The sequence below is a fragment of the Sinohyriopsis cumingii genome, chromosome 7 (genome assembly GCF_028554795.1).
Source record: "Sinohyriopsis cumingii isolate HCF-2022 chromosome 7, ASM2855479v2, whole genome shotgun sequence".
NCBI lineage: Eukaryota > Metazoa > Mollusca > Bivalvia > Unionida > Unionidae > Sinohyriopsis > Sinohyriopsis cumingii.
In genome coordinates, this window is record NC_142967.1 from 128347098 (window position 1) to 128374585 (window position 27488).

Below are 27488 nucleotides of genomic sequence, written 5' to 3' on the forward strand. Positions count from 1 at the left end.
GCAAGGCAGTTGGTGATTATGTAATGGAATAATCTAATAATTACATTTATGCAAATCAGTGGCTGATTATATGATGGGATAATCTAATAATTACATTTATGCAAATCAGTGGCTGATTATATAATGGCATAATGTAATAATTACATTTATGCAAGGCAGTGGCTGATTATTTAATGAGATAATCTAATAATTACATTCATGCAAATGAGTGGCTGATTATATAATGGGATAGTCTAATAATTACATTCATGCAAATCAGTGGCTGATTATATAATGGGATAATCTAATAATTACATTTATGCAAATCAGTGGCTGGTTATATAATGGGATAATCTAATAATTACATTTATGCAAATCAGTGGCTGATTATTTAATGAGATAATCTAATAATTACATTTATGCAAATCAGTGGCTGATTATATAATGGGATAATCTAATAATTACATTTATGCAAATCAGTGGCTGATTATTTAATGGGATAATCTAATAATTACATTTATGCAAATCAGTGGCTGATTATATAATGGGATAATCTAATAATTACATTCATGCAAATCAGTGGCTGATTATTTAATGAGATAATCTAATAATTACATTTATGCAAATCAGTGGCTGATTATATAATGGGATAATCTAATAATTACATTAATGCACATCAGTGGCTGATTATATAATGGGATAATCTAATAATTACATTTATGCAAGGCAGTGGCTGATTATTTAATGAGATTATCTAATAATTACATTCATGCAAATGAGTGGCTGATTATATAATGGAATAATCTAATAATTACATTCATGCAAATCAGTGGCTGATTATTTAATGGGATAATCTAATAATTACATTTATGCAAATCAGTGGCTGATTATATAATCAGATAATCTAATAATTACATTTATGCAAATCAGTGGCTGATTATATAATGGGATAATCTAATAATTACATTTATGCAAATCAGTGGCTGATTATATAATGGGATAATCTAATAATTACATTCATGCAAATCAGTGGCTGATTATTTAATGAGATAATCTAATAATTACATTTATGCAAGACAGTGGCTGATTATTTAATGAGATAATCTAATAATTACATTCATGCAAGGCAGTGGCTGATTATGTAATGAGATAATCTATTAATTACTTTCCCACAAGGCAGTGGCTGATTATGAAATGTGCAAATCTAGTATTTATAACCATTATCACAGCATTCAATGTGATCCATTAACAGGTGACAGATAAACAGGTGTCTCTGTACTGTGTATGACCTGGCTATAAATTAGTTGCACTCTTGGGTCATAGGTATGTTCTATTGTTCACTCATGTGTTAAAATTATGCACTGGTGAGATATTAGGGAGTACGAAAGTATTATTAAAAGTCAGTTCGGTTGGTGGAAGGGTAAAAATTATTATGCAAGGTGGATATTGCTCATATGCATTAAAAATGCAACTTCCATTCCAAGAGGGGCCCCGAGTGGCCGAGTGGTCTAAAGCGCTCACCGTTACGGATCACTGCCATCTCACCTCTGTCTGCGTGGGTTCGAGTCTCGGATTCGGCCAATGTGGATATGTGAGAAAGCTTGCCAGTAGCTTCTCGAGGGTCGGTGGTTCTTTCCGGGGATTCCCGGTTTCTTCCTCCACCATTAATACTGGCCGCCATGTATAGCCCATCGCGTGCTGAAAAATGGCGTTAAACCCTACAACAACAACAACAACAACAACCATTCCAAGATTTTTTTAAAAACATTTTTGCCCAGTAATTGAAACCATGGAAAATGTGACCCTTGGATGCTCTATCATCTGAACTACCATGACTCCCTAATATTATTGTCAGATGATCTGCCATGTTGGCCCCCTAATATTATTGTCAAACTTGAGCTGCCATGGTGGCCCCTAATATTATTGTCAAACTTGAGCTGCCATGGTGGCCCCCTAATATTATTGTCAAACTTGAGCTGCCATGGTGGCCCTTAATATTATTGTAAAACTTGAGCTACCTTGGCCCCCTAATATTACCATGGCTATGTAATATCATTCTGAAACTTGAGTTACTATGGAATCTATGGAACCATGAAATCTGTGACCTTTGGATTACAAGTGTGATGCTCCATGATCTGAGTTACTAAGACTCCTTAATAACAGACTTGAGTTACCATGACTCCTTAATAACAGACACAAGTTACCATGACTCCATAATATCAGACTTGAGTTACCATGACCCCTTAATAACAGATTCGAGTTACCATGACTCCTAATAACAGACACAAGTTACCATGACTCCTTAATATCAGACTTGAGTTACCAAGACTCCTAATAACAGACTCAAGTTACCATGACTCCTTAATAACAGACTCGGTTACCATGACTCCATAATATCAGACTTCAGCTACCATGACTCCTTAATATCAGACTTGAGTTACCATGACTTCTTATTAACACTCTAGTTACCATGACTCCATAATATCAGACTTGAGCTGCCATGACTCCTTAATATCAGACTTGAGTTACCATGACTCTTTAATAACACCCAAGTTACCATAACTGCTTAATATCAGACTTGAGTTACCTAGACTCCTATGAACAGACTTGAGTTACCATGACTCCTTAATAACAGACTCGAGTTACCATGACTCCTTAATATCAGACTTGAGTTACCAAGACTCCTTAATATCAGATTTGAGCTACCATGACTCCCCAATATTATTATAAAACCTGAGATGAACAAAGTCAAGAAAAGTGGCTCAGTAAACACAATAATGTCTGCAACAAATATGGCATAAAGTAACTATGGTAATAAACATTACTGCTGGACTTTATGATCTCTACAGGTACCATTGTTTTGGAAAGGCTAATATGATAAATAAATTTAAAAAACCCCAAATATATACATTTATAGATGATGATGCTTGTGTCTCTTTCTCTGTCAACAGTTATGTGTCCTGGAATCTTCATGAGAGACTCCCAGGAGAGTTTGACTTTGGTGGAATCCTGGACATCAAGTAAGGGAAAATAGATGGAAGGCAGACCTTCTGTTAATCTACATGCCATTGAATGTTTATAAAACTCACATTTATTTTATTTCTTTGGAAACATGTTTGAACCTTTAAACCTTTTTTCTACTTTTTATACACTTATCACTTGGCGAAGCATATTGTGTTATTATACTCTATGTCAGTCTCTGACATTTCAGTGCTAATGCAGTGCTGATCATAGGTTCTTTTTAGTGAAAATTTTCTCACAAGACTCTTGCTGATTTTGATCTTTGGAAGTCAGTACTTTCAACAGAAGTTTGTATTTGATTTATTTTGATCACAGTTATTTAAGTGCAAAGTAATTCTTATGAAAGGGGTCTCAGTTTGTAATTTGTTAAAATGGTGTTTAAACGATTACAGAATATGTTATGGCAGGCACCCTTTCACATTATTGAACTTAGGTTATTAAAATAATGGGTTTTTATATTATGTAATAGCTGGTTGAGATTTTTGGGTGGGGGAGGGTGATTTTTCTTACTTGATGAGTAGATTTATTTTAGAGATTTGTCAGCCTTTGAAATACTATAGCAGATTTTAACGTGTTAACATTAAGTTGAAAATCTTGGTAACAAAATAATGTACACTTTTTAAGTTTTGTTTTTATGAAATGTAATAGTCTCTAAAACTAACTTTAAGTAAGATGTTGTGCAAGGTTAAATAAGAGTGATAATTCCACAGAAACAGGTCAAGGGGTTCAGAATATTAGTCATACAGTTTTACATGCTGCCATAAAGCAGGGCATATAATTTTATGATTTTAGTCTCTCCGTCCATCTGTTATAAATTTGTTTTCTACACAATAACTTTAGTTGTACACTATCTATACTTAACAGAACTTTGTCCATGACTTGCACTGGTGGTAAGGAAGAATCCTGTCAGTTTCAGCTTACAGGTCAAGGTCACTTTCTGGAAGAGGGAAAATGGTTTTTGCACAGTAACTCAAATTCTCCACCTTCTGCAGTTACCAAATTTTGTTGATGGCTTATGATTGGGGTTAGGAAGAATCTTGTAGCTTTTGAACTGAAAAGGTCAAATGCCAAGGCCATTCTGACTAGAGAAAGAAAAGCGGTTTGTGCGCAACAACTTGAGTACTACACTTTGTTGTTATACATCGGGGAGACCGCTATGGTGGCCTAATGGTTAGAGCATCTGCCTCAGATGTGGGAGGTCGCTGGTTTAAACCCTGGCTAAGTCATACCAAAGACTTTAAAAAATGGTACTTAATCTGCCTCGCTTGGCGCTCAGCATTAAGAGGTTAGTGTTAGGACTGGTCAGCTTGGTGTCGGGATAATCTGACTGGGTGGGACATCATTCGACATGTCTGCAGCATGATGCCTCAGTAATAGGCATCACTATAAACAATCACACTGCAGACATCATAGCGATATGGCTGAAAAATTATTAAAGCAGTATACAGCTGGGGTGCACAACCTGTAGCCTGTGGGCCGGATCCAGCCATGAACATGTTTTATCTGGCCCTCAGGGCAGATTTAAACAACACAGAAATCTGGCCTGTGAACAGTAATTATATTAAAGAAATTAGTGTTTGTGACCCTTGAGATCATTTTGATGTGAAGGAAAATTCCCTTTCAATGAGGCATTAAACATCTAAATGGGTCAGACCTCTGAGAAGTTAAATGACATGTTTCTGATTTTTAATCTGGTGAGGCAAATTACTTTTTCTGCAGATTACTAATTTTTTCCAGACTGAAGCTGTATTGATAACTTGCTGTGCCAAAGAGAAGATACCAGCAGATCTTTATATAAGCATGTAGTTATTTTGAATAAGGTGAATTTGTCAAGTTAATGTTTGAAATGAGCACTTTAAGTGTCTCAGCATATTCTGACCAACTTTGACACAATGCATGATGTTACAATCTATTTATAAAACAGATAACATTGAGACAACAACTGATTGACTGAAGCCTACTTGGGTAATGACCTAGAAATGTTCAGATACTTTTGGCTAATGAGCCATCTTCTTTTTTATGTGTAGCTCACAATAATTGAGGTTTGACCTTATCTGGATTATTTAATATGAAAGTTAGTGAAAATTGAGATAATTGGTATTCTTCTTTCAGATGTAGGTGACTGTCATTTTTCAGGTGAAAATTAGTTACAAACTTATTGAAATATCTGCTGGTGTCTTTACTTTGTTGTGACAGCATATTAATAAAGTTGGTGTCTTTACTTTGGTGTGACAGTGTATTAATAAAGCTGGTGTCTATTTTGGTGTGACAGTTTATTAATAAAGCTGGTGTCTTTACTTTGGTGTGACAGTGTATTAATAAAGTTGGTGTCTTTACTTTGGTGTGACAGTGTATTAATAAAGCTGTTGTCATTACTTTGGTGTGACTGTGTTAATAAAGCTGGTGTCTTTGGTGTGACAGTGTATTAATAAAGCTGGTGTCTTTACTTTGGTGTGACAGTGTATTAATAAAGCTGGTGTCTTTACTTTGGTGTGGCAGTGCAGTAATACAGCTGAATTGTCCTATAATTACCGATGATTTGGGGCAAGCATAGAAGTATTTGTCCAGATGAAAATCATAACATGTTGACATTCTCTGTTCTTCTGCCATATATAACACATAAATATATTATAGCTCTTTGAAAAGGAAACTTATGACATCTCAGTTACTGAAAGGTTTCTCCATAAACATGACTACCACTAAGAAATCAATGGCTATGTTTGCAGTTACAAACCTTGTCCTATTGGAACGTATTATTTTGGTAGCTTTTACCGATTTTAGCATCCAGCTTGCATCAGGTACCTGTGGATTTTTAGTAAAAGTGTAAGCAGTGTAGTCAAGAAGTGTAAGCAGTGTAGTCAAGAAGTGTACTGTGGAGTCAAGTGCAAGCAGTGTAGTCAGGAAGTGTAAGCAGTGTAGTCAAAAAGTGTAAGCAGTGTAGTCAAGAAGTGTACTGTGTAGTCAAGAAGTGTAAGCATTGTAGTCAAGAAGTGTAAGCAGTGTAGTCAAGAAGTGTACTGTGTAGTCAAGAAGTGTAAGCATTGTAGTCAAGAAGTGTACTGTGTAGTCAAGAAGTGTACTGTGTAGTCAAGAAGTGTAAGCATTGTAGTCAAGAAGTGTAAGCATTGTAGTCAAGAAGTGTACTGTGTAGTCAAGAAGTGTACTGTGTAGTCAAGAAGTGTAAGCATTGTAGTCAAGAAGTGTAAGCAGTGTAGTCAAGAAGTGTACTGTGTAGTCAAGAAGTGTAAGCAGTGTAGTCAAGAAGTGTACTGTGTAGTCAAGAAGTGTAAGCAGTGTAGTCAAGAAGTGTACTGTGTAGTCAAGAAGTTTAAGCTGTGTAGTCAAGAAGTGTAAGCAGTATAGTCAAGAAGTGTACTGTGTAGACTATAATGAGGACAGAGACAAGTGACGAATACAACTCACTTGTCCCAGGGACGAGCGTTTGGAATTTTTTTCATAAGCCCTGCTTACATGTTAGAATACTTATTATAATGCTGTATATGGGAACCATAGAGAATCCCGCCTTATAGTGAGAATGTTTTATAATGAAGTCGAGTCATACCTGTCCTAACAGTCACCTTTACACAGTGGGCGCCTTTTAAAAATGGCAAATAGAATACAGGGCTGTATGTAATACTGTATATAGTAGATGTGTATTGGAATACTGGGCTATACAGAATATCTGTGTATTATAGATAAGTATTGGAATGCTTATAGGTTACTGCATTTGTATGGGAAAATATAAACAAATTTTTCGGATGCAAATACTGCATGACCTTGGGAGTGCAGTATATCCGTCCAACAAAACGAGTTCATATTTTCCCATGCTAATGCAGTAACCTTTTTATTATATGCTAATTTTCTTATTCTACCTAATGCTTAATTATGCTAACAAAATACACTACAAGAACCAAAGTAACTGAATGTATGCTGTATTCCAAACTAAATACACAAGCACAGATTCACCATTACACAACAACAACATTATTACTGCACACATAAATCTGTCCAGATAAATTTGAACTTAGTCACGTGTTCTACATAACTTTTGAAAGAAAATTGCATGTCTGGTTAAAATTGAAATTTGGAGTCATATTGTGAGTGAATGCTCATTGCAACAACTTTCCCATCTGATCTGAAATGAATAGATTTATATGTAACAGTTCCACATGAAATACATCGGATTGAAGAAGCAAGGGAGAAGCATGTTGACATTTGCAGATTTGTTTCTGTTTCTGTCATTGAATGTTTGAAATCATAATGTGGGAAAGATATGAAGTCTTACAATTGCAATTATGAAAAAGACGCTATGGAATTTAATGCTTATTTCATTTTGAGTGCAGTAAGGAGGATGTAATTGCACTTATATTCGAAATTACAGTACAATTTCAAAATGCGTAATCAAGATTGAGAACCTATGACATGGCTCATGTAATTCGGATTTGCAGAACTAAAAAAGTACATTTTGAGGAATTTCGGGATGTAAAACTAAGTATGTTTTTTTGCCATTCTTACTACCAGCTAAAGAAGACAGTTTATCCCTAGCCAGTTGTATGTTTTTTGTAAGGACCCTTTCTAGCATCAACTGTATAAGCTAGCCTAAATCCAAAACATTGTATTAAAAAAAAGTTAACATGGAATAATTACTGATGCATGAACTATTTTTTTATTTTTGGTCATAATGGTTGTTCCAAGCGTTTGAATTTGCCCAGTGAAATCTGGTTTCTAATGGTGGACAGTGATGATACGCTCCGATGCATTTTTTAAAAACACAATTTTAGAAAAATGAAAACAAACTTATTCTCTGTTATTTATCAACTCTTTATTTATAATCCTCTTCTTTTTAAAGAAAAGAATTTATATATTTTTTATTGTTGTGTCTTTTATTTCACATGGACAAAAAATTGGTTATGATCACTGTAGTATGAATTTATTTTCTGCACAATGATTAATGTTTATATTACATTCTGGTTTTACTTCAGGAAGTATATTAGCCTGGCCCACAGTCTGGGGTTAAAGGTTATCCTCAGACCCGGACCTTACATCTGCTCGGAGTGGGATTTTGGAGGGTTGCCAGCGTAAGTTCATAATAAACAGTATTTAATTTAAAAACAAATTTATTTACAAGTATAATACATTTATTGACAGGTAAAATACAAGGATTTGATTTATAAGACATAACTACACGAAAAATAAGTTTTATCTACATTTTAACTCATCTGGTCATAGTGGCTGCCACAGCAGCCATGTTGTAAATCTTGTTATCGCTACTCATCAGTAAATGGTTGTATCAACATGAGTTTTCACTATGATATTTTTACAGTGCCTAGGTAGTCCTGAATGAAAGGAAAATCTAATTGATATGGGGATTTCACCAGAAGACTTCAAGTAATTTCTAGTTGGTTTCTAAATGGAAATGAAGACAATCTGACATCCAATATCAGAGTTTATCATTAGATTTAAAGTTGGAGAGTGAGTTACCAAAGTAGGTGATGGGTTTGGGGGAACCTTCCTCAATGCAGTTTTTAAAAAAAGTATCCAGTCGTAAAGTAAATGTTGCCAGAAAAATCACCCAACTCCCAGGAAAAGCCATGCAGTATCGTCACCATGGCAGCCAGCTTTAAAATCAATTAATCGCTACTCTTTCTGATTAGAAGTTCATATTGACATGGCCAATAGGCTTATTATGATGTCTAGTTGACATGGCCAATAGGCTTATCATGATGTCTAGATGACATGGCCAATAGGCTTATCATGATGTCTAGTTGACATGGCCAATAGGCTTATCATGATGTCTAGTTGACATGGCCAGTAGGCTTATCATGATGTTTAGTTGACTTGGCCAATAGGCTTATCATGATGTCTATTTGACAAGGCCAATAGGCTTATCATGATGTCTAGTTGGTTTATAATGAAAATGGTGTCGCTCTGATCTCAAATATGTTCATCTTAAAAATCTTGTTACTGCTGCTCCTTCTGAATGGATAATCAAATCAACACCAGGTTTTTGTTGACTTACTTTTTATGTTGGTCATCTTTAAAATGGTTTCTACTGATGTTCAGTATGGCCAGGAGTATATGTGCATGTGTGATTTAAATATTTAACATAGCTTTAACAGTCACTTTTATCTCGGTAGCATCATGTCCCACCCAGTCACATTATCCTGACACCAGGCTGACCATTTCAAATACTAACTGCTTAATGCAGATCCCATATGAGGCAACTGCGAGTACTATTTGTATAAATCTTTGGTATGACTCAGCCAGGGTTCGAACCCACAACTATCCACATCTGAGGTGTATGCTCTAATCCAGAGGTGGGCAAACTTTCCAGTGCAAGTGCCGCATACACAAATTTACACTTTGTCATGGGCCACATAGTTCATTAAGTAAAATAATTAGTATTTGAAATAGCAAAATCAAAAGGTTTTTCTAAATACAGTGTTTCCCTTTACGCACATTTATGCGTCAGGGACGCACGCTGCAGAAAATTGACGTACACATTTTGTTTCCATGCGTTTGTTTGATGCAAAGGATTTTAATAATGTGATCAGGATTTATTTAATACCCAATGCATTGGACGAGGGATGGCATCATATATACTTCAAGCATAGGCACTGACTGGTTCCCTGTTTTGTTTCTTCCTTGCCTTGCGCTCCTCTATTCGTATAGCAGAGTGCAACACAGGGAACATTCGAAACAATGAACCAGACTAGCATAGGCAATATTATGCCAGAGTAGCTTCCCCTAATCTCGCAAGCTCTCACGTGATATCCATCGAGCTCAGCAAGCTATCATCTAGATGTTTAATCTCAATTCTTGTTGCACTAGAAAGTGATCTCCAGATTAAAACGACTAAAAATCATTAGCGAAGAAAGTGAAAGAACCAGAACACAGAAGAGTAACTGTTGATCTAACTTTAATGAAAAAAGGAGAAAATAATACTCTTGACTGGAATACGGTATTCATACATTAGGATTACCGGTGTGACATATGATCACGTAATTGCGAAGACTGCAAAAGTGAATAAGCTATTCGTGACAAGGTTTTAGAATTTAAAAAATCTGCCCTCGTTCACCACAAGATATCTGGAGAACACATTATAACCCAAGACATTCTTTCACAACAAAGAAATCAGAAAACTTGCATAGACTAATGCGTTATTTGGATTACAAAATCAGCGGGTCATTGCAGATTTTGTTGTTTTTTAACTTTGCTGCAATAAAAGATAGATCTTAAAGTTCAAGTGTAACTTATTAGAATGAAGATGAATCATTATCCTCCTTGATATTAGGATAAATATATTCTAGGACGAAGTACAATGAAACCAATGATAGTACACATTTTATGAAAGGCAGTAATTTGACTGGCATTTTGTTTAAAAGATTTATTTGGTTTTTTGTATTGGCATGTATGTACTCTGTTGGGCTATAATATCGCTTCATAATGATTATAAGGAGACTGTTAAAAGTACGACTTTAAAACAAAAATGAACTAATAAAATTATTCTTTGAATGGACAAAGCATTTGTGTGTTAATGGTGCATGTTGGTTTATTTGTATGTTTAGAGAGAGAGAGAGAGTATGTTGTGCAAGTTGCAGTATTCTATTTTAAGCTGAAAAAGTACAAGTCATATAAAAATTTGTCAGTACATTTTTGACCCCCACATTTTTTATTTGACCCCCAGTTCTGACACCAAGGCGTTTTTTTACCCTCAATTTTACACCCCGGGGGGATACACAGTAAATAACATCATAATTAATTTTCAGTCGTTAATATGTTGTTAATATTTGAAAACTTAAACTTCGAAAGAAGCACATTTATTTGATAAACAGAGAAACATAAACAGAGTCAGTGCAAATGATGACTTGTTCCTAGGCCGCATGAAAACCCTTGGTGGGCCGCATGAAAGGCCTTGGTGGGCCACATCCAGCCCATGGGCCGTAGTTTGCCCACCCCTGCTCTAACCATTTTGGCCACTGGAGTGGTGTACTCCAGAAAAATGCGAGGTCATATGAGCATCTGGATTTTCCTAAAAGACTTTTTTTGACATCTAGTTGGTCTTAAATCCACATAGTGCAACCTAGATATCCAGTATGGCCACCACAGTCACCATCTTGAAAATCTTATTATCACTTCTTTTCTTGGATGAATGTTAAAGTCACCATGGATTTTTCACGTAAAGACTTCTTATGATGTCTGGTTTGTCCTGATGAATAATCTGACCTCCATTATGTGGTTATCTGGATAGTTTTATTGTTGTTACTTCTCTGGATGGATGGCTATATTAAAATTGTGCTTTCACTTAAAGGCTAAATTGAAGTGGTGCATATGATATCGAATATGACCACCATGGTAGCCATTTTGAAAATTTTATTGTTACTTCTTGCAAACAGAAAGTCATATCAGCATGGGGGTTTACCAGAAGACTTCTTATAATGTCTTGTCGGTCCTAAATTAACATGGTGATGGTCTGATTTCCAGTAATGCCATTATGGTGATGGTCTGATTTCTAGTAATGCCATTATGATGATGGTCTGATTTCCAGTAATGCCCTTATGATGATAGTCTGAATTCCAGTAATGCCATTATGATGATAGTCTGAATTTCAGTAATGCCATTATGATGATGGTCTGATTTCCAGTAATGCCATTATAGTTATGGTCTGAATTCCAGTAATGCCATTATAGTGATGGTCTGAATTCCAGTAATGCCATTATGATGATGGTCTGATTTCCAGTACTGCCATTATGGTGATGGTCTGAATTCCAGTAATGCCATTATCATGATGGTCTGATTTCCAGTACTGCCATTATGGTGATGGTCTGATTTACAGTAATGCCATTATGGTGATGGTCTGATTTCCAGTAATTCCATTATGGTGGCAATCTTTAAACGTTGCAACTCTTTTAAATGGAAAATCATTTTGAAATATGGTTTTCACCAGACTATTTCTTACAGTGTTTAGGACCAAATGGATTTTGTATGGGTGTGACAAAAATACATGTAGACATTTTAAGGACCATGTGGATTATGTGTGGGTGTGATTGTCTAAAGATGATAGACATAAAGATATACAGATTTTTTAAGGACCATGTGGATTATGTATGGGTGTTGTATTATCAAGGATAGACAAAAAGACATGCAGACATTTAAGGACCATGTGGATTATGTATGGGTGTTGTATTATCAAGGATAGACAAAAAGACATGCAGACATTTAAGGACCATGTGGATTATGTATGAGTGTTGTATTATCAAGGATAGACAAAAAGACATGCAGACATTTAAGGACCATGTAGATTATGTATGAGTGTTGTATTATCAAGGATAGACAAAAAGCCATGCAGACATTTAAGGACCATGTGGATTATGTATGGGTGTTGTATTATCAAGGATAGACAAAAAGACATGCAGACATTTAAGGACCATGTGGATTATATATGGGTGTTGTATTATCAAGGATAGACAAAAAGACATGCAGACATTTAAGGACCATGTGGATTATGTATGAGTGTTGTATTATCAAGGATAGACAAAAAGACACGCAGACATTTAAGGACCATGTGGATTATGTATGGGTGTTGTATTTTCAAGGATAGACAAAAAGACATGCAGACATTTAAGGACCATGTGGATTATGTGTTGTTTAGTTGTACTAGTATAAATAGAGTCATACAGACAGCTTGAGGACCATGTTATAGAAAGATTACATTGAACTGTAATGAAAATGACTGAGTTTTAAAATGTTTGATTGCTACAAGGCACATGACAAACCCAGATTTAATATATGCAACAGCCATTGCTACAAGGCACATGACAAACCCAAATTTGACATATGCAACAGCCATTGCTACAAGGCACGTGACAACCCAAATTTGACATATACAACAGCCATTGCTACAAGGCACATAACAAACCCAGATTTAACAATTGCAACAGCCATTGCTACAAGGCATATGACAAACTCAGATTTAACAATTGCAACAGCCATTGCTACAAGGCATATGACAGATCTAAATTTAACGTAAGCAACAGCCATTGCTACAAGGCACGTAACAAACCCAGATTTAACATATGCAACAGCCATTGCTACAAGGCACATGACAAACCCAGATTTAACATATGCAACAGCCATTGCTACAAGGCACATGACAAACCCAAATTTGACATATGCAACAGCCATTGCTACAAAGCACATGACAAACCCAAATTTGACATATGCAACAGCCATTGCTACAAGGCAAGTGACAAACCCAAATGTATCATATGCAAGAGCCATTGCTACAAGGCACATGACAACCCCAGATTTAATATAAGCAACAGCCATTGCTACAAGGCACATGACAAACCCAGATTTAACATATGCAATAGCCATTGCTACAAGGCACATGACAAACCCAGATTTAACATAAGCAACAGCCATTGCTACAAGGCACATGACAAACCCAGATTTAACATAAGCAACAGCCATTGCTACAAGGCACATGACAAACCCAGATTTAACATAAGCAACAGCCATTGCTACAAGGCACATGACAAACCCAGATTTAACATAAGCAACAGCCATTGCTACAAGGCACATGACAAATCCAGATTTAACATGTGCAAGAGCCATTGCTACAAGGCACATGACAAACCCAGATTTAACATATGCAACAGCCATTGCGACAAGGCACATGACAAACCCAAATTTAACATATGCAATATATATGATAATTTCCTTTCAGTTGGCTGTTGAAAGACCCACATATGAAGGTCAGAAGTAATTACCCTGGCTATATGCAAGCTGTTGAGAGATTCTTTAATAAACTTCTTCCTCTTGTAGCAGACCAACAGGTAAGTGGAATGAAGGAGTTTCTAAAATATTTTATTGATTGTAAATTAATTTATGAGATATCCTTCGATATTTTTCAAACTTATGAATTAACAGTTCATTAAACCCAGTTCCTTGTATACCTGTTGACAGGGTTTGGTACAGCATTGATAATGCTTTGGTCCAATTGCTCTGTATTCCTATATTCATGGTTTGGTAGAACATTAATAACACTTTGGTCCAACATGACTTGGTAGAACATTAATAATGCTTTGGTCCCATTACTTTGTATACATGGTTTGTTAGAACATTAATAATGCTTTGGTCCCATTACTTTGTATACATGGTTTGTTAGAACATTAATAATGCTTTGGTCCCATTACTTTGTATACATGGTTTGTTAGAACATTAATAATGCTTTGGTCCCATTACTTTGTATACATGGTTTGTTAGAACATTAATAATGCTTTGGTCCCTTTGCTCTGTAAACAGGGTTTGGTGGAGCATTGATAATCCTTCGGTCCAATACCTTTGTCTACTTCTTGACACAGCTTGGAAGAACATTAATGATCCTTTGGTCCAATACCTTTATATACCTATAGACAGGGCTTGGTAGAACATTAATAATCCTTTGGTCCAATACCTTTATATACCTATAGACAGGGCTAGGTCTCATGGATTTTGAGAGGAGGATCAATGTGTAAGGTCATTACACATAATATAACTGAAGAGGTTGCTTCCTTGCTCAGGATAATTCATGATTATTAATAATTTCCCATACGCTGAGCATAATTATCTTAATCTTAAGAATTCATAATTTTTGGCAATACCACACTGCCTTCATTAGCGACTAATGTTGATCATGTGACTTATAATGATCACATGATACAAGGAAACTGGTGTCCATGGGTGCTAATTCAAGCCCCTTGCCCGTGTTTATTTTTTGGCCTCTGTTATCAAATTTTGATCACCTCCTTCACCTTGTTTTTCCATATTTTGTCCTCTGATGTGAACACCTTGGTCTAATTGGGAATGATGTAATAATGTCCCATATTACTACAATGTTCATGTACGGCAGATGAATCTCTACTGATGAATTCCTTAATTCATGTTTATAACACTTACTTTCTCTGATGTAGTCATTCTCACAATCATTACACTTGATATAATATACCAAACCACATTTGGGAATTTCAGTCATTCCCAATCAGACCAGTACTAGCTATGCTGATATTTTCCAAGACAGCAAGTGCTGAACCTTGAGATATTTTGTTAGCCAGTCTTGAACCTTCTTCACTTTAGTCCCAGCATCATCACAGATTACACCCAGTGTAGCTGGCACTATGTATGGTGATCAGCCTTCCTGACATACCCAATTCATAATGAATGAATGAAATTTACCCTGTCCAGCACCTAGCCACAGTACTTACAGCCTGACCGCTCCAGTGGCCTAGTGGTTAGAGCATCCGCCTCATATGCGAGAAGTTATGGTTTCGATCCCCGGCTGAGTCATACCAAAGACTTACAAAAATGGTACTAACAGCTGCCTTGCTTGGTGATCAGTATTAAGAGGTTAGTGTTAGGACTGGTCAGTCTGGTGTCAGGATAATGTGGCTGGGAGGGACATCATGCTACATGTCTGCAGCATGATGCCCCAGTGCTAGACATCACTATAAACTGCCACATTGCAGACATCGAAGCGATATGACTGAAAAATTGTTAAAGCTATGTTAAAAATCCAAATCTCACCCACACACTTATAGCCTGACTTTGCCATGTTTACACATTGTTATGCAAGTGATTGACCTACCTGCAATATTTATTACTGGACAAGGAATTGAATATTCACTGGCACCAGTGCTTTAAATCATCAGTCCCAGCTCCTCTATGGCTAATGCATGTTACCAGGGATTTTCCATTCCAAAAATATGGTGTAGATTTCAGACCATTGACAGTTCTTTGAGCTAATGCATGGAGATTACTGGCTTACAACATAGGAGATTCTCAGCTTAGTTGATTGTGCTCACAACCTTTCTTTTCTATTTATGTCCTCCCTTCCATCTTGGAAGGCTTATCTTTCACTCCACAGCTCTGACAATGATGAGAATTTCAAGCCCCTGTATTCTTCTTGATCCAGTGATGGCCAAGAAACATTCATCCTTCTTTGCCTTCCTTGAAGTCTTCCAGCAGCTGTCCCATCATGCTTTGTCTATGTCCTTAAGAATTTTCACATCTGTTGATATTTTAACAAATAAAGACAAACAGTCCTTCTGTACAACTGCAGCAGTCAGGTTATTGATATGTTGCACAGATACATTAGGCAACTTTAAGACCCTAGTGATGACTGGTCTTTCTTTTCACAATGATGGTTCCCACCCAGGTTCATAAAGCTGGCAAAGGTGCCATGCAGTCACCTATTTCCAGATTGCTGATTCCATATACCGACTGAACATATATAAATTGACATGTTCTATATATTTGGCCAGATATATGTAATGAAAATTCCAAAAACAAGCTTGACAACATTAAACCAGTTTAATAATTGGAGAGTGACATCACTTACATATAACAAATTGCATGAATGGGGTTGTATTGTGTTGATTGGGTATTGTATTGAGGTTGTATTATGTTGATTGGGCATCGTGTTGGTTGGGTATTGTGTTGATTGATTGTGTTGAGTGAGTATTGTTTTGATTGGATATTGTGTTGATTTGGTATTGTGCTGATTGGGTATTGTGTTGATTGAGTATTGTGCTTATTGGATATTGTGTTGATTGGATATTGTATTGATTGAGTATTGTACAGATTGGATATTGTGCTGATTGGGTATTGTGTTGAGTATTGTATTGATGTTGTATTGTGTTGATTGGGTATTATGTTGATTGGGTATTGTGTTGAGTATTGTAATGATGTTGTATTGTGTTGATTGGATATTGTGTTGATTGAGTATTGTACAGATTGGATATTGTGTTGATTTGGTATTGTGCTGATTGGATATTGTGTTGAGTATTGTATTGATGTTGTATAGTGTTGATTGGATATTGTGTTGATTGGGTATTGTGCTGTTTGGGTATTGTGTTGATTGGGTATTGTGCAGACTGGATATTGTGTTGATTGGGTATTGTGCTGATTGGATATTGTGTTGATTGGGTATTGTGCTTATTGTGCAGATTGGGTATTGTGTTGATTGGGTTTTTTGCAGAATAGATATTGTGTTAATTGGGTATTGTGCTGAACGGATATTGTGTTGATTGGGTATTGTGCAGATTGGATATTGTGCTGATTGGGTATTGTGTTGACTGGGTATTGTGCTGAATGGATATTGTGTTGATTGGGTATTGTGCAGATTGGGTATTGTGCAGATTGGGTATTGTGCTTATTGTGCAGATTGGGTATTGTGTTGATTGTTTTTTTTGCAGAATAGATATTGTGCTGATTGGTATTGTGTTGATTGGGTATTGTGCTGAATGGATATTGTGTTGATTGGGTATTATGCAGATTGGGTATTGTGCTTATTGTTATTGTGCAGATTGGGTAATGTGTTGATTGTTTTTTTTTTTCAGAATAGATATTGTGCTGATTGGTATTGTGTTGATTGGCTATTGTGCTGATTGGATATTGTGTTGATGGGCTATTGTGCAGATTGGGTATTGTGCTTATTTTGCAGATTGGGTATTGTGTTGATTGGGTTTTTTGCAGAATAGATATTGTGCTGATTGGTATTGTGTTGATTGGGTATTGTGCTGAATGGATATTGTGTTGATTGGGTATTGTGCAGATTGGGTATTGTGCTTATTGTGCAGATTGGGTATTGTGTTGATTGGTTTTTTTTGCAGAATAGATATTGTGCTGATTGGTATTGTGTTGATTGGGTATTGTGCTGATTGGATATTGTGTTGATTGGGTATTGTGCAGATTGGGTATTGTGCTTATTGTGCAGATTGGATATTGTGTTGATTGGGTTTTTTGCAGAATAGATATTGTGTTGATTGGGTATTGTGTTGATTGGGTATTGTGCTGAATGGATATTGTGTTGATTGGGTATTTTATTGATTGAGTATTGTATTGATTGGGTATTGTGTTGATTGGGTTTTTTTTTTGATTGAGTATTGTACTGATTGGGTATTGTGTTGATTGAGTATTGTATTGATGTTGTATATTGTTGATTGGGTATTGTGCTTATTGTGCAAAGTAGATATTGTGTTGATTGGGTTTTGTGCAGAATAGATATTCTGTTGATTGGGTTTTATGCAGAATAGATATTGTGTTGTTTGTGTATTGTGCAGATTGGATATTGTTGATTGGGTTCTGTGCAAAATAGATATTGTGTTGTTTTTGTATTGTGCAGATTGGATATTGTGTTGATTGGGTTTTATGCAAAATAGATATTGTGTTGATTGGGTATTGTGCAGATTGGATATTGTGTTGACTGGGTTTTGTGCAGAATAGATAATGTGTTGTTTGGGTATTGTGCAGATTGGATATTGTGTTGATTGGGTTTTGTGCAGAATAGATACTGTGTTGTTTGGGTATTGTGCAGATTGGATATTGTGTTGATTAGGTTTTGTACAGAATAGATATTGTGTTGTTTGGATATTGTGTTGATTGGATATTGTGTTGATTGGTTATTGTGCTTATTGTGCAGATTGAATATTGTCTTAATTGGGTATTGTGTTGATAGTTTTTGTGATGCTGTTGTGTTGTTGAAATGATAATACATACATAAATCTCCTCCATCTTCACTCCTGTCTTTCACAAGACTCAGTTGCTGGCTTTTTGCAGAGAGGCGTGAGCCATGAACTAAAACATTGCAGGGGTGGGTATTGTTGAAGTCCCCTTGTAAATGCATAGCACAGAAACCTTTTTGAGAGATGGAACAACTAGTTTTTAACATTATAGCTATTGGTTGATTTTTTTCTCAGTGGCAATCATTGAACAAGATAATATTAGCTTAGATTTCCCCTTTAAAAACCTCCTTTGAAAGACAAGCTTGTGAGTCAGTGTCACACACAGTTTGTGTTCTAGACATATCAGCTCAATACACACATTAAAATGACATAGCTGCCTCTGTCAGCTTGCAGAGTGAGATGCTTCCCTGCATCCACAGTTGATTAAAAATTATCACAAGACAGCCTTAGATCCCAGCCTTTGTCTTCCAGTTTCCTGTTCCATGGCCACAAGACAGCCTTAGATCCCAGCCTTTGTCTACCAGTTTCCTGTTCCATGGCCACAAGACACCCTTAGATCCCAGCCTTTGTCTTCCAACTTCCTGTTCCATGGCCACAAGACAGCCTTAGTTCCCAGCCTTTGTCCATCTTAAGTTCTCAAATGGGACTAGATAAATATGAAGGAATACAAAATGCATACTTGGTCAGGAGACTGTCCTCCAGGCCTTACTTTCCAGCAAGGACCCAGTTTCATCAAGCAAGAGATGAATGTACAATGATATAGTGACTGATTTTGGCTCAGTGTCTCTTGCAAACTTGAAATGCATACTTGATCAGGAGACTGTCCTCCAGACCTTACTTTCCAGCAAGGACCCAGTTTCCTCAAGCAAGAGATGAATTTTCAATGATATAATGACTTATTTTGGCTCAGAGTCTCTTGCCACCAGCCTCTGTCATTGCAGAAACTGATGCCACCTTTTCAAACATCCCAGTAGTGCAAGGGCATAAACACAATACCGTGGCCATCTTCCATTATCAAGGGTTCCTTTACCTCAGAAGTCCTGAAAGATGCATACAAGGCAGAGGTTATGCAGCAGAAAATGCACATTATACTATGGAAGATGGTCTTGGAAACTGCAACCCAAACTTATGGCATTTCCCTCTATTCTTCTTATAGTCTGAATAGCTATAGAAATGAATATATGGACAATTTTGAGAGTTATTTCATTTCAAATTGGCGATAAGGATGCATATGTTAGTGGATTGCATTCACTGCATAGAACATTGACAGTTGTTCTCAGGGAATCCAGTGGCTTGTTTTTTGGGCACCCTGATGTTGGCACATGAACATGACATAATTTTTCAGTGAGAAAGATCTCTTTTGGTAACTTAAATAGTCTGAATGTAGCAATATGAAATGTTATAACTTGCAGTATTTTTGAATTTACACTGAACCTTACAGTATGCAGATTGTTAAATATTTGTACTTTTGTTTTGTAGTACTCAAGAGGAGGTCCTATAATTGGAGTTCAGGTGGAGAACGAATTCGGTTCTTTCAGTAAGGAAGTGGAACACCTGAGGTTTATTAAGCAGGTAACAAAATGATTCATTTTGGTACAGATAGATATTAAGAGTATCCTAATTAGTCCCCATCAGTTTATGAACCAATTCAGAATTGGCAAAGGGAAATTCAGTGGTCCATGACACATGTATGGCACTTTGAAGATGGCCTAATATACGTAGTTGTGAATAATTTTGTGTTTTAACATGCCCATAGTTGTTCATTATTATATGATATAACAAGACCCTAGTTGTTCATTATTATGCCTTTAGCTGTGATCTGTTGCCTGTTTTTATTTATCTTTTTAGGGTAGACATTTTATATGAAACAGAAGCAGACATGCATCTAATTTCGAGTTTTTGTAATGACTTTAATTTTATCCTTACCACAACATTTTATCCTATCCTCAATTTTGTATCCACTTACAACTTTATCCAAGCTGCATGATTTTGTCAGAGCATGATTTTGTCATAGCAGCAGCACTTAATCCTGGTCACAGTGTTTTATTCTAGCCACAACCTTTTCCCTTGACACATTTTATCCTAGCCACAACCTTTTCTCTTGACACATTTTATCCTAGCCACAACCTATTCCCTTCACACATTTTATCTAGCCACAACCTTTTCCTTGACACATTTTATCCTAGCCACAACCTTTTCCTTGACACATTTTATCTTAGCTACATTTTATTCTAGCTACATTTTATTCATGATACAGCTTTTGTCCATTTTTTTTTCAAGCACAAGATTTTATTCTAACAACCTTAATTTCTTTCACAACATCCAAACCATCACATTTTATTCTAGCCACAATATGTTATCCATACCATAACATTTTATTCTAGCCACAATATGTTATACATACCATAACATTTTATTCTAGCCACAATATGTTATCCATACCATAACATTTTATTCTAGCCACAATATGTTATCCATACCATAACATTTTATTCTAGCCACAATATGTTATCCATACCATAACATTTTATTCTAGCCACAATATGTTATCCATACCATAACATTTTATTCTAGCCACAATATGTTATCCATACCATAACATTTTATTCTAGCCACAATATGTTATCCATACCATAACATTTTATTCTAGCCACAATATGTTATCCATACCATAACATTTTATTCTAGCCACAATATGTTATACATACCATAACATTTTATTCTAGCCACAATATGTTATCCATACCATAACATTTTATTCTAGCCACAATATGTTATCCATACCATAACATTTTATTCTAGCCACAATATGTTATACATACCATAACATTTTATTCTAGCCACAATATGTTATCCATACCATAACATTTTATTCTAGCCACAATATGTTATCCATACCATAACATTTTATTCTAGCCACAATATGTTATCCATACCATAACATTTTATTCTAGCCACAATATGTTATCCATACCATAACATTTTATTCTAGCCACAATATGTTATACATACCATAACATTTTATTCTAGCTACAATATGTTATCCATACCATAACATTTTATTCTAGCCACAATATGTTATCCATACCATAACATTTTATTCTAGCCACAATATGTTACACAAACCATAACATTTTATTTTAGCCACAATGTATTATCCAAACCATAACATTTTATTCTAGCCACAATATTTATCCAAACCATAACATTTTAATTTGCCATAATGTTATCCAAACCATAACATATTATTTTGCCATAATATGTTATCCAAACCATAACATTTTATCCTAGCCACAACATGTTATCCAAACCATAAAATTTTTATTCTATCCCTGACATTTTATCTGTGACATAACATTTTATCCTAGCCACAATATTTTTTTTCCATGTCACAACATTAAATCTATTTTATAACATGTCATCCTAGTCAAAAAATTGTCCCTTAACTGCAGTTTATTTTGCCTAGCTACAAATGCTTATCCTAACTTCTAATTTTGCCAAGCCACATTTTATTCTGGCTGCAACATGTATAAAGTGAAAGAAGCACACTGTGAATTCTATATTTTTCTTGGGTATCAATTTACTTGGATTTTTTTATTGCCACAAACCAAAAAATTTAAGATCTGTGTAACAAACAATGTAACAAACAGTTCTCTATGGAAATAATATGACCCATCCATCCTAATCCACAAATGTAAAGATTTAGCAAAGATAATTTAATGGAAATTACAGACCTCTTCATCCTTACCCAAAATTTAAAGATTTAACATTTAACAAAGATTTTTGAATGGAAATTACAGACCTCTTCATCCTTACCCAAAATTTAAAGATTTAACATTTAACAAAGATTTTTGAATGGAAATTACAGACCTCTTCATCCTTACCCAAAATTTAAAGATTTAACAAAGATTTTTCCATGGAGATAATAATTCCAATCCACAAATTAAAGATCTGTCTAATGACATATGGTACAGTACTCTATGAAATAGAGGATGGTTATTGTTGGCATCAGCACCTTCACATGTTAAAACATCTATATATGTTTAGACCCAGAAATGGGTAATATTATCAATTAAATGCAATTGGCAGAATGGTCTTTAAACGGGACATGTGGTCAGCCATTGGTGTTTAGACAGGGTGTGTGGCCAATCTGTCCTCTTCAAACAGAACAAGTGGCCAGCCATTTGTCTTTAAGCAGAGCATGTGACCAGCCATTAGTCTGTAAACAGGGCCTGTGACCAGTTAAATGTCCATAAACATGGCCTGTATCCACCCAGTAATCTTTATACAGGGCCAGTGGCCAGCCAGTGGTCATTATAGTACTCAGATGATGAACCCACTGACTGTATTATAGTACTCAAATGATGAACCCTCTGTCTGTATTATGGTACTCAGATTTTGAACCAACTAATCCTTTTATAGTACTCAGATGATGAATCAACTGTCTGTATTATAATACTCAGATGATGAACAAACTGTATTATAGTACACAGATGATGAACCCACTGGTTGTATTATAGTACTCAGATTTTGATCCAATACTTTTATAGTACTCAGATGATGAACCCACTGACTGTATTATAGTACTCAGATTTTGAACCAACTAATATTTTTATAGTACTCAGATGATGAGCCCACTGTCTGTATTATAGTATTCAGATGATGAACCTACTCTCTGTATTATAGCACTCAGATGATGAACCCACTGTCTATTATAGTACTCATTTTATGAACCCACTGCCTGTATTATAGTACTCAGCAGATGAATCCACTGTCTGTATTATAGTAGTCATATGATTAACCCGTTGTCTGTATTATAGTACTCAGATGATGAACCCACCATCTGTATTATAGTGCTCAGATGACGAACCCACTGTCTGTATTATAGTACTCAGATGATGAACCAGCTGACTGTATTATAATACACAGATGATGAACTCACTGTCAGATGATGAACCCACTGACTTTATTATTGTACTCAGATAATGAACCTACTGACTTATTATAGTCCTCAGACTTTGAACTCGCTATGACTATTATATTACTCAAATGATGAATCTACTGTCTGTATTATAGTACTCAGATGATGAACCAGCCGACTGTATTATAGTACACAGATGATGAACCCATTGACTCAGAATAATTTATTTGCTGAGCATGCACTAGTTGATAATGAGAAATAGGTATTAATTTTTCATGAATAATTGTAGGCAATTTTAAGATGTGTGTGTTTGAAAGTTATTAGAAACTCATCAACATTGAACATAATAGTACATTTCCCAGGCAAGAAATGTACATGTAGTGTTCTGTGATAACTGTATGTAATGAATTAAAATCTTAGAGCTGCTGAATTAAGTTCATCAATTTCAATTTCACTTTTTTACAGTTGCTGATCAAGAATGGAATCACAGAGCTTCTGCTCACTTCAGATGGATGGGTACGGATGGAAGGTGGAGACAGGCTGGGTATTGCAAATGTACCATTTTACAATGGTAATTACTTGATATAAGTATTTATCCAGACTTTTTGAAGTTGTATTCATTGACTGTCCCATGTTTTTGCAAGATATTGAAGCAAAGATACAAGATAATCATGCAAGTTTCATACACAAAAATCCCAACATTTTCACAACATAAGTATTTGATCAGTCTAGTCTCAGATCCATTCTGTGAAAGTTGTGTAAAATGCATTGAACAGGCTTAAATATTTCAATCTTTGTGTGAAGTTTGGCAAAAAGAAATAATGTAAATGAAAAATTGTTTGAATTATCAACAGCTGGTAGTATTGAAATTATTGGTGTTGAATAACTAATTGTCAATAATATGGCAAGTTCTCTTCAGTATATGACTGCAGTACAGCTGGTAGTATAGAAATTATTGGTGTTGAATAACTGTCTAATTGTCAGTAATATGACAAGTTCTCTTCATTTTATGACTGCAGTACAGCTGGTAGTATTGAAATTATTGGTGTTGAATAACTGTCTAATTGTCAGTAATATGACAAGTTCTCTTCATGTTATGACTGCAGTACAGCTGGTAGTATTGAAATTATTGGTGTTGAGTAACTGTCTAATTGTCAGTAATATGACAAATTTTCTTCAGTATATGACTGCAGTACAGCTGGTAGTATATAAATTATTGGTGTTGAATAACTGTCAGTGTTAGTAATGTGACGATCTCTTCAATATATGACTGCAGTACAGCTGGTAGTATAGAAATTATTGGTGTTGAATAACTGAGTGTCAGTAATATGACAAGTTCTCTTCAGTATATGACTGCAGTACAGCTGGTAGTATAGAAATTATTGGTGTTGAATAACTGTCAGTGTCAGTAATGTGACAAGATCTCTTCAATATATGACTGCAGTACAGTTGGTAGTATAGAAATTATTGGTGTTGAATAACTGTCTGAGTGTCAGTAATGTGAGAAGTTCTCATCAGTATATGACTGCAGTACAGCTCTCATTCTGTAATTTGATTTCCCAAAGTTCATAACAGGTTGACACAGAAAGAAAGTATGAAACCAGTTGTAATAGTCACTACAGTATTCCCCCTCTTATAAGGCCACCCCTATTGCAGCAGGGAAGTGTCTTTATAATGAGGGTGGCCTTTCTAGAGGGGGATGACAAATGCGAATAGTAAATACATATAAAGAAAGTCACAAGTACATTTAAGTCTAAAACATTTAATATTTTCATTAAAAAATCACATGCATGTTGTGAAATAAATGTAAAACAAACTGTTTCATTGTTTTCAAAAGAATGTTATGAATAACCATTGATATAGTTTTAAAACTGTCTTTATAATTATGTTACAGATCACATCATCTGTCACTTTTTTGATAACAGTTTAAAAACCAAACCAGTCTCGTCACAATTAAAAATATCCTTGCTGTCGTATCCCATGCATGTATTATTTAGTCTTTTGTTCCAATCTTCAACAACTTCATTATTAACATCAGCTGATTCTCCACTAAGGACAGAACACTTAATATTGTGTTGCACTTGAAATCTGTGCAACCATCCATTACTTGCGGTAAAGTCGTCATATCCCAATTCAACTGACAAAATTGTTCCTTTTTCTTGTCATTCAATTCAGGATACAAACATATCCTAGCTCAAACAATCTTCCTTTCTCCATCCATTGCACCTTCCCACTTCTGCAGAATTGTTTCCTTATCTTTCACGATATCGTTATCTGAGTCTTTCCGACATTAGTTTTCTGCAAGGATCTTCGACCCCCCCCCACCTCTCCGTCAGTTGAATTAATTTCACTTTCTGTTCTAAACTGAGAATTTTTCTTTTCCTCGACGACGTGTTGATCTTTTTGCTGTAAGTTATTCATGTTGCCAACTACAATACTGATAAAACAATTGTTTTTGCATCTAAACAAATTGCCGTGTGTTTTAAAGGAAGTGATCTTGTCACGTGATTCGTTAGTCGCAGCCTGGTACCCTATTGTTTTTATAGATTTCTTTACACTAAGTGAGAGAAGCCAATATGGCTTCAATATGTACCATTAACATCATGCAGATTTGACCTCGCAGCCGTTAGGCTTTGTAATTTTGACAATTATTGTCAGTAGTAATAGCCACTAATTATCAAAGTGAACAAGCTCAACATCTTACTAAGTGAAGCCATAAAAGGCTATCAAACCATTTTCCTGCTGACTTGTTTATTGTACATCAATGCTGCCACTTCTCAGCTGTTACTACTGTTCGATAATTGTAATCTTAACAATTATCAGAGTGACTAAACCGGACATCTTATGAAAACACAGCAGTAAGGCTAATTGGATTACATGTACTTACCCTTTTGTATGGATTCAAATTTTAATCTTTCTCAGCTTTATGGAATAAAAGTGGCTTCTCATGAGGCGTGAATGATATAATATTAACCTTAGTGGTACATGTACTTTAGTCAACACTTCCTTAGTGGAAAATCAGCTGATAATAATGAAGTTGTCGAAGATTGGAACAAAAGACTATACGATATATGCAGGGCATATGACAGCAAGGATATTTTTAATTGTGAAGAGACTGGTTTGTTTTTTAGAGTGTTACCCTCCAAAGTGACAAATGATGTGAACTGTAACATAATTATAAAGACAGTTTTAAAACTATATCAATGGTTATTCGTAACATTCTTTTGAAAATGATGAACAGTTTGTTTTATATTTATGCATGTGATATTGTAATGAAAATATTAAATGTTTTAGAATTAAGTGTACTTGTGACTTTCTTCATATGTATTTACTATTCGAATTTGTCATCCCCCTCTAGAAAGGCCACCCTCATTATAAGGCCACTTCTCTGCTGCAATGGGGTGGTCTTATAAGAGGGGGACCATTGTATTTGATTGACATAATTGCCGTCGTTTAATATGACCAATTTGACTGACATTGTTTGCCATTGTTTAACGAGACTTGTCAATACTACATTAAAAAGTTCAGATCAGTTAAAAGTAGCTGAAATTCTTTGACCTATGTATGTCTGTTTACAAAATGTACGTCATTTTCATGTTATATTTTTTTCATGAGATTTAACTGGAATTTTTGTTTATGTGTCTGCATTAGAATCCATGCCCAGTCTGAATTTTAAGGAGCTCATAAAGGGGCAGCAAGCAGTGGCCCAGCTACGCAAGATTAGCTCGGAGTTTCCCATTTTGGTGATGGAATTTTGGACAGGATGGTTTGATCATTGGGGAAACAGGCACTCTGTCTCTTCCGTGAAAGGTAACATGATGAAAATGATTTAATCGTAGCTGTAATTTGCTTTTTAAGTAGGTTGTTAGCACATGAAGAGACTGTAACAATATTATTATCACTTCATCATAATATCAGTTGAATTCGGAAATTAACTTGGTTAGTGGTCTGACAGGTCTGAAAGGTTGTAAAATTTGAGCATGGGTTTGTACTTTGACTCAAAATTTGTACTGACTGCTATTTGTGTGTGTGTGTATATATATATATATATATAGAGAGAGAGA

General features: G+C 35.5%; 1 protein-coding gene across 2 annotated transcripts in view; it reads left to right on the plus strand.

Annotated features, from left to right (window-relative positions):
• The window catches only part of LOC149796095 (beta-galactosidase-1-like protein 2), a 222225-nt gene that overhangs the window by 19772 nt on the left and 174965 nt on the right, over nucleotides 1–27488 (plus strand). For both annotated transcript variants that reach the window (XM_089966017.1, XM_089966016.1), the window contains exons 3-8: nucleotides 2931–2999; nucleotides 7983–8078; nucleotides 13730–13838; nucleotides 19983–20075; nucleotides 23890–23995; nucleotides 27076–27234. In XM_089966017.1, the coding sequence (XP_089822143.1) occupies nucleotides 2931–2999; nucleotides 7983–8078; nucleotides 13730–13838; nucleotides 19983–20075; nucleotides 23890–23995; nucleotides 27076–27234 (632 nt within the window). The remainder of the gene's footprint in view (nucleotides 1–2930; nucleotides 3000–7982; nucleotides 8079–13729; nucleotides 13839–19982; nucleotides 20076–23889; nucleotides 23996–27075; nucleotides 27235–27488) is intronic.